Source organism: Lactuca saligna, chromosome 5 (genome assembly GCF_052625555.1).
Source record: "Lactuca saligna cultivar CGN05327 chromosome 5, ASM5262555v1, whole genome shotgun sequence".
In the NCBI taxonomy this organism is placed as follows: Eukaryota; Viridiplantae; Streptophyta; class Magnoliopsida; order Asterales; family Asteraceae; genus Lactuca; species Lactuca saligna.
The window spans coordinates 273,418,105-273,426,925 of record NC_136421.1 but is presented as its reverse complement, the minus strand read 5'-3'; the positions used below and the strand labels follow the sequence as shown (position 1 = coordinate 273,426,925).

The 8,821-nt window shown below is 31.7% G+C and overlaps 1 protein-coding gene and 2 long non-coding RNA genes across 15 annotated transcripts; all 3 read right to left on the bottom strand.

The window, feature by feature from the left end:
- Window positions 1-661: 661 nt before the first annotated feature.
- On the bottom strand, window positions 662-1,723 carry LOC145046693 (uncharacterized). Its single transcript, XM_078994973.1, has one exon. The coding sequence runs from the start codon at window positions 1,721-1,723 to the stop codon at window positions 662-664; it is 1,062 nt and encodes a 353-aa protein (XP_078851099.1).
- Window positions 1,724-3,686: 1,963 nt separating this feature from the next.
- Window positions 3,687-4,411, bottom strand: LOC144998096 (uncharacterized). Its single transcript, XR_013660115.1, has 2 exons — window positions 4,115-4,411; window positions 3,687-3,978 (listed from the first exon to the last, which is right to left on the bottom strand). It is a non-coding gene; the product is annotated as an uncharacterized LOC144998096 (long non-coding RNA).
- Window positions 4,412-5,717: 1,306 nt separating this feature from the next.
- LOC145047865 (uncharacterized) lies at window positions 5,718-8,796 on the bottom strand. Of its 13 annotated transcripts, none has more exons than XR_013682500.1 (7): window positions 8,226-8,796; window positions 7,664-7,825; window positions 7,401-7,482; window positions 6,588-6,764; window positions 6,246-6,408; window positions 6,066-6,157; window positions 5,718-5,962 (listed from the first exon to the last, which is right to left on the bottom strand). It is a non-coding gene; the product is annotated as an uncharacterized LOC145047865 (long non-coding RNA). The 13 variants fall into 13 exon arrangements; XR_013682498.1 differs by having other exon boundaries at window positions 6,066-6,140; XR_013682488.1 differs by having other exon boundaries at window positions 6,066-6,408.
- Between the last annotated feature and the right edge of the window lie 25 nt (window positions 8,797-8,821).

The window sequence follows — 8,821 nt, the reverse complement described above, 5'->3', positions numbered from 1 at the left end:
AATATTTGTATAATACAATCCGAAGGACAATATGGATAATTTTTCCAAAAGACTTTTCTTACCCGATATCATTTTCGTAATATTGAGATACTCTTCATCACCATCATTGGTTGTTTCAACATGATATCCGTTGGACCGAATATCCTTAAAACTTAATAAATTTCTTGGTGATTTCGATGAAAATAATGCATCTCTAATTATAATTATTGTCCCTTGTGGTAATATGATATTCGTTCTTCCGGAGTCTTCAATCATTTTTGCACTACCCGTTATTGTATTAACATTTGCTTCTCCAATTGATAAGTAAGCAAAATATTTTTTATTATTAAAAATGCTATGTGTTGTTGTACTATCTGCAAGACATATATCTTCCTCATTTCTTTTGCGAATATCCATATTTCTCTTCAAAATAAAAATATATAATAAAATAATAAGAAATAAGAAATATTCAACTTAGATAAATAAAGTCATATATTATTATTTTGAGAAGAATCATCGAGATCTCTTCTGATGAAACGACTATAACATAAAAATCATAAACGACATTAAACAAAACTACATATTATTCTTGACCATGACAATGACTTTAAACAAACATAATGCAAAAATAAAATGATACTAGAAAACCAACAATTTCATGATATGCCATATCCATCTCATTTTATGGGAAAAATTGGGTACTTCCATCACCATTCATAACACCGTTTGTCCCTTCCGTGTTGGCAAGATAATCGGCGACATCCAAATGTCTCATTCCTAGTTGATCTTCGGAAAAATAATTTTGAACAAAATTTGTTTCCGCATTTTTTCCTTCTTTATATTTTAGAGAAGCTTGATAAAGATCAACAAAATGCTTTGGAGTGCGACATGTACGTGACCAATGACCGGTCATTCCACATCGGTGACAAACATTTTCAACTTTCTTCTTGCCTTGACCACTTTTATCATTAGGATGTGGGTTTTTGTTTTTTTCCCACTTCTGGTGGTTAATTATATTATTATTATTATTGTTGGGACGATTATTATGACGGCCTCCACCACGTCCACGACCTCGACCATGATCACGGCCACGGCCACGGTTAGACCCTTGACCGTTATAATTAGATGATGTCGCATTCACTTCAGGGAATGGACTAGAACCGGTCGGACGTGATTGGTGATTTTTCATTAAGAGCTCATTATTTTGTTCAGCCACAAGAAGACATGAGATTAATTCACAATATTTTTTAAAACCTTTCTCACGATATTGCTGCTGCAGGAGCATGTTAGTGGCATGAAAAGTAGAGAAGGTTTTCTCTAGCATGTCTTCATCAGTTATAGTCTCACCACATAGTTTTAGTTGGGAAGTAATTTTGAACATGGCCGAATTATACTCACTCACAGATTTAAAATCTTGTAGCCGAAGGTGTAACCAATCAAAACGAGCTCTAGGAAGTATCACCGTTTTTTGATGGTCATACCTCTCTTTCAGATTATTCCAAAGATCAACTGGATCTTTGACAGTGAGGTATTCAGCTTTTAATCCTTCATCGAGATGGTGGCGAAGGAAAATCATCGCCTTAGCCTTTTCTTGGCTTGATGCTTCATTTAAAGGATTTACATCCTTTATGGTGTTTCCAAGACCCATAGCATCAAGGTGGATTTCAGCATCAAGGATCCATGATAAATAATTTTTTCCACTAATGTCAAGAGCCATAAACTCAAGTTTGCTAATGTTTGCCATAGTGAAAGTACTAATCAAAATAAAGAGTTGTATATTAGAGGATTGTTAGTTAAGAAGTATCATAAGATTACTTGTGAGCATTATATAACTTGTGAGCATTATACATATGAACTTTGAAAACAAAAATTATATATATATATATATATATATATATATATATATATATATATATATATATATATATACCTGACAACGACAAGAACGGCAAGAAGTTGGAACTCTATGGTAGAGCCTCGTGCTAATATCGTGTTATAAAATATGATCAAATAACAATATAAATTATAAACTAAAGAAAGAAATAAGAGTAGAGAGAACTTTTATTCCAATACTTGTGATGAATACATCAAGTGCCTAATACATATGGCTCACTATTTATACTATCTAAATAAGATAAAAGATGAGCTATAATATGAATGCACATTATGATGGTGTATTATTACATTCATAAAACACATTGAAATGATTGTTACTAATGCTAAATAATGATGGAGAGTTATGGGAGAAATGGAGAATCCAATGGTTATTCACAAACTAATATTTCATAACAAATTTCTATTTTTTTTTCTTTCTATTATTTTTCTACATAATTAAGATTATGATATTTTGCTTAATAAAATTAATAAATTTTTATTACATATATCATTATCTAAAGTAATAAGATGATAGATAGAAAAAATGAGCAGGGGATTTTAAAATCTCATAAAATAATCATCAATAATCAATTGTCAAATACCTATAAACCTTTACGCTCTTAACTTAATTAACAAAATAACTTTGTATTTTATGTTTTACACCGGAATAATGTGTTAAAGCCGATGGCACTTATAGCATCTTTGCTATAAAGAGGGGTAAAGAGCTTAAAAGTAGGGGTGTGCAAAAAAACCGCAAAACCGAAAAACCGAGCCGAACCGGTCAATCCGAAACCGAAAAAACCGAAACCGAAAAAAACCGTAACCTAAAAAAACCGAAACCGAAAAAACCGAATATCAACGGGTCGGTTTTTGGTTTTCATATTTAGGTATCCGCGGATACCCGAACCGAACCGTTTGATAATCTATATCCTAAACGAAAATCCATATCGACACTCCAATTTTGTAATTCTAAATTCATTTGCTTTTCTTGTTATTTTTATTATTGTATTTATTAGAGAGCTTATAATATATGATATTTGAAATTCATTATGTTTTTTAAACTTCATTATGTTTTTTTTTAAACTCTTTAACTTGCTAATTTTAAAAAAGAGATAACTAAAATGGAGTTTGTAGTTTCAATTGAATTTAATTTTTTATATTTTACCGGGTACCCGTGAACCGAACCGTGGTTACCCGCTTTCATACGGTTCGGTTCGGTTCGGTTTTTTTGTCAATACGGTTCGGTTTCGGTTAGTGCGCATGAGGTACCCGCCCCGTGGTCATGGTTCACAATTTTATTACTATCCGAACCGAACCGCCCCGTGAACACCCCTGCTTAAAAGAAACCTATTTTTCTTAATGTTGTCCAAGATTCTACCCAAACAAGATTTTTTATTTGTTATGATATAATATAAAATATTACAAAATATAGTATGATATATTATACGGAGTAAATGTTTTTTGTACGTAACTCGTGATCGATTATGCATTTCTAAGGCAAATCTTTTTCTTCAAAACTATTGCTTTAAATTTTATAATATTATACAACTTTTATAAAGTGATATAAAAATAAATAAAATATATCTCTAGACCTGGAAACTCTATAGGCAGAAGAATAAAGACCAAAAAAAAAGAATGTAAAAATCCGAAATTGAAGTTATATATAAAATGTTATCAAATAGTTTATATAGTTTATAGACATACTTAATGGTCTTTATAATGTAGTGAAATGTTGAAGTTTAACTAAACTGAAATGAGAAAAAACACAAAACTGGAACAAATAAATTGAAAAATAAGACAATTATTCGCAAGGCAAATACATAAAAGTAGAGTACTCAACTACTATTTATTTAAATAAACATCATGAACAAATGATACATATATATAAGCATTACTCATATGCAAAATATATAACCAACTATAGTTTAGCGATTATAAGATTTATCGCGACAACAGTTTCGGAGGAGTCAAGGATTAACTTGACTTGATCCAACTTGTAACCAACTGTAACATCACTATCTTCATGAACTACGTGGACAGTAGCACCCAACATCTCTTCCTCTATCTTCTTTGCTGCATCTTCTCCTTTCATCCCCACGAGTTCTTGCAAGGTCATCTTCAAAACTGCATTGTATCATTCATCGACATCACTTTGCACTACATTTCAATTACTTACGAAACTAACAATCAACCAATCCATTCATATTCATATATGTGATGATGTTATACTGAATTGAAAGAAGATTGGAAATCAACTTACATGGATCGGGGTCCCAAACTACCTCAGGGAATGTGAGTTGCAGGTTCTTCTTCTCATCGGCCATTGCGATTTTATTGAAGTTATTGGGAATCCAATGCTTTAACATAATTTTATAAATTATAGAAGAAGAAAGGAGAAGAAGAAATGATACCCAAACAAAAGTTTGTTTGAACGCTGGCATTTTCATCTATGAAAGTTATTGACGTTCCCAAATTACAAACTTGTATACATTATAGAGGAAGTAATGAGAGCTAAATAGCTAACACACTTCTATATATATTAGCTGATAAATGGGCTGTTATAATATTTTGTTGCAGACCAATGACCATATCGATTTTTCATGATAAAAAGTTGATCAAAAAAGCCACGTACGTCATATGGATGGGGACAAGATATAACTAATGGCTATTGAATTATTAGACGAATAATTATCTTATAAAGACCAACAAGGAAAAAGCGAAGGGTGATCAGAAAAATGACTTATCACTATATTAGGTAATATTTTTCAAACTCGTTACCTTTCTTACTAGTAGCATTAAATAATGAAATTGGTGATTATTTCAAATTATTGTAAAAACATAATAAATCTGTTAAATATCATAATATGACTTGATCAATTTTATATTATCCAAAGAATAACCTCATGAATCAAACTATTAAAATATAAGATTAAGGTGAAGCGGTTAACAACTTTTGAGTTTTTATAATTACACAGAATCATCAAAATTGTTAATACGTTATAGTGAATGTTACAAAATATTTTGGTTCAAGTACCTTTTTCGGTTTCATTTTATTGGGAAAATAATTTTTATCACCAACTTTATTCGAATTTAGCCCATGTGAAGTAACACTTTTACTCTCATACTTTTTATCTTTATTATTAAACTTTAGAGAAAACTGAAACAAAAACTTCTTTGTTTTTGAATGTCTATTCACACATCCATCATACTTTTAAATATATATTATACATATATTGGCTACAAGGAGACTTGCATATCCTCACATCCATCTTCTTTCAATCCATACATATATTAGTCTCCAAATGTCATTTGATAAAAAAAATTGTCCCTTTTGTTTGAGTATTCTTTGATCGCAGATTTTGTCATTTTAAACTAGCTTTGTTATATATTCACTACAAAAAAAATGTCACTTAGTGACGAAAACAAAATGGTCACTAACAATAGAAAGAGTTGTCACTAAACGATTTAGTGACCAAACTTTTGGTCGTCATTTTTCGTCACTATAGGTCCGTCACAAAAACTGATTCGTGACGAAATATAAAAGCAGTCACTACACAGTGACGAAAATATACTGGTCACTAAATTTGTGACAACCCGTTTCGTCACTAAATGTCCTCACTAATCAATGAAAGTCGTCACTGTCTTATCTAATCGGTGACCAGAAAAAGCCGTCACTATTCGAACAGTGACCATAAAAAGTCATCACTATCTCATCTGATTAGTGACCGTATAAAGTCGTCATTGATTTCGTCTGATTAGTTACGGAAGAAGTTCATCACTGATTTTTGTTGCTATTTCTTATATTTAACCAATTTAAGTAACTAGCAGGAAACTAGTCAATGGTAAAGATATAATATGATCTCTGTATCAAAATTAATCTCATGACATAATAAACATAAATTGTTCACAAATTTAATAGAACCTAGAGTGTACGATACTTCAATGACTAAAAAAATATACAAAGTAGGATATTCAAAGATGGATTCAACATCTTTACCATAAAAAATATAAATAGATTTGTCTCATTAGTGCCTTGTGCTGCTTCTTGAGTAACCTTTATCTAAGATTTTGAGCATATCTACCACTAGACCTGTCATATCCTGCCATTCTAATCACCACATATATGAAAAACAATATTTTTTACTTACGTTCCCCATCATAAACCTAGTTTCTTGATTTTTTGAAAATCATACACATGTGATTTTTTTTACCTTGTTATGGAATAATGTGGAATCAGAATCCTGTTCTTCTTCAAATTCATGGTCTTCAATGGGGACAACTGATTTCTAAAAAATCAAACAAACTCAAACAAACAATGGTAACTGTTTACTATAAATTGATATGAATATTGCTATCATATTTTGTTCATTAGTTAAAGAAAGAGGAAATACCATCCAAAACCCATAGGTAACTTGTGATTCCGTCATCTTTACATAACTAGGAAACTCGGTTCCAAGACTTGATTGAAACTCTTATGCTCGAATCATAGAAGGTGTAGTTGGGGTTAGGGTGGAGTTTTGGAGCCTTTATGTTGGAGACTTTACTTTCTTTAAACTGCATGTTAAATGGGTAACATTCATTATATACTTTTATATAACAAGATAAAAGAACTTTAAAGCAGAACATATACTACTTTTCAAATGTTATAGAACTTTATGATAACAAAATATATTTTTACTATGCCCCATAATAGATTATTGTTCATCAAAACTGGAATGGATGAAAGTACATACCTTTGGCAATCATGTACCATCTTTTCTTCTCATTTATAAGCGGGGAAACTATAGGTTCAACTTCAAGAGCAGCCTTATCTGATATTATAATGTTATAATGACTAACCTGTTTTTTGTTTCCTTTCGTTATGTTACTTGATATTTGACATCATATTTCACTAGATCTTTGAGGAAGTACTTGAATTGTAGCAAGAAAAAAAAAAAGAATCGCTTATCACCATCAATGGGTAATATAGACATGTGCTATGATTTCATGGGCATTTTGAAAGTAAATTTTATTTACCTAAAAAAAGACTTAGGAGCAATTAACCCAGAACACCAACACATACCCATTTAGCAATTCTTGTAAAAAGAGATCAGATAATAAAGAAATAAGAAAGCACACATATTCCACCATTTAAGACATTTGCTATGTATTTTTACAAATCTACCCCTCAGTCATAGTGTCATCTTAGAAAAGCAAGCACACCTATTCCACCGTTTGATTTTATTAAACTTTATTTAATAAAGGTTTTTAAATAGTGTTTAAGAGAAAATAATCGAAAGTACATTGTTATTTGTTGTAATGGTCCCCATTCAAAGTAAAATGACATTTTTTTGTCCTTGAGTACATCTCATATTTACGATTTTGGTCCCAATAACAGTCATTTTTCCTTGGAATGTGGCCCAAAAATATCAAGAAAGAATCAAATTTGGTCCATATTCTAACGTTTCATAATGTTTTTAGTCCCTCTAATTAACATTGTTTGTTGCAAGCCAATGAAATGTGTATACAATTTTTGAAATTAAATGTAAAAAAAAAAAAAATCTTACCAAATTATGTTGCTTCCATTAGTTACAGAGGCAAGTTCTTAAGGAACCATGGATGGCTGTTGATTTTCTTTATGTTGATTCTCTGCAAGTAAACCGATGCATACGTTAACCGGGCATGATATTTCTAACAAATAAGAAAGGTGCATTATAAGGGTTGTTTGGTTTGCAGAATGTTTTGAAAGGAATTAAAATCTAAACAAATAAAATTTTGTTAAGCGTTTAGAAATAGAATGGAAAGCTAGTACAGAGGCGAAACTTCATACTATATGTATATAAACCATATGGTCCCTTGATTAAACCTCTTGATAAAGTGGAACATAAATGACAAAAATGCCACTCCTACATTGCTTTTAGTACATCTTGCAGTAGGCATGATATCCTTTGGTACTGAATGATATATCATATATATCACATGCTCATCCAGCCTAATACACATATTTTAATCCAAATTATGTTAATAACTCATGTTATTTAAAGGGTTAATAACATAAAAGGGAGACAATACCTTAATTTAAAAAAATTACCGGAAATATTTGAAACAATAGTTACAAAGATTTAAGGGTTTCAATCAGAGCCCAAAAATTGAATCTAAATTTAAAATGACTACAATTGCTGCAAATTCAATAGGACTACTACAACTGAGAACTGCATGAAGTTGGCAGTACTAACTTCTAACTATAAAAGGGAAATACCACAACTTCTATTGAAATAGCATTATGTATTTTGAGATGAATCCAATCTTGAAGTGGTGAAATGAAGTTCTATGTTACACAGTTAAGCATATGTTTTGGCTGGAACATACCAAAAAATAAAAAAAAAACTAACCTGGGCATTTTAACAAACACTTGGGGTGCAATTACAATAGCAGCACACCACATCGAAAATAGGAACACCGGATTGAGCAGATGCATCATCACCTAACAATCCGAAAGTATGGATAGTAACTGCTTCCTGGTGGTGGTGGCGTACGTTTGGTGTTAATCCTGTAAACAACCACCTCACAACTAATTGTATTTTAAATTAGTGTGGTACAACAAAATAAAACCAAAATCAAATTCAAAATTGAATATGAAGAGCATATCCCAAGGAGACACACAAAAGAAGTGGTGGAGGCCGGCTGTGATAGTACGGCTTCCCACATAAACCCTGATTCTGTTTTCGATTGTCGGTGGTGGTGGGAAGCATCGATGTACAGGGGGAGCGGAGGTGGAGGTGCAGTCGATTCTCTCTGGAAAACATATGTCACAAGGCGGCAAAGAGTTTCAATCGAGGAAGAATCGAGCGAGAGAAGTACAACACGGTAGATCGGCTTTGAGGAAAAGGAATACAGAAAGCAGTGGGTCATTGAAGCGGTGGAAGGGTAAACATAAAAAGCAAAACTAGGGGTTGAAAAAATGGAAGTGGACTAGTCGAGAAAATAA

Bases quoted from the DNA above. Each gene is read 5' to 3' on its own strand.
- LOC145046693 (XM_078994973.1), bottom strand. From the start codon at position 1,723: ATGGCAAACATTAGCAAACTTGAGTTTATGGCTCTTGACATTAGTGGA.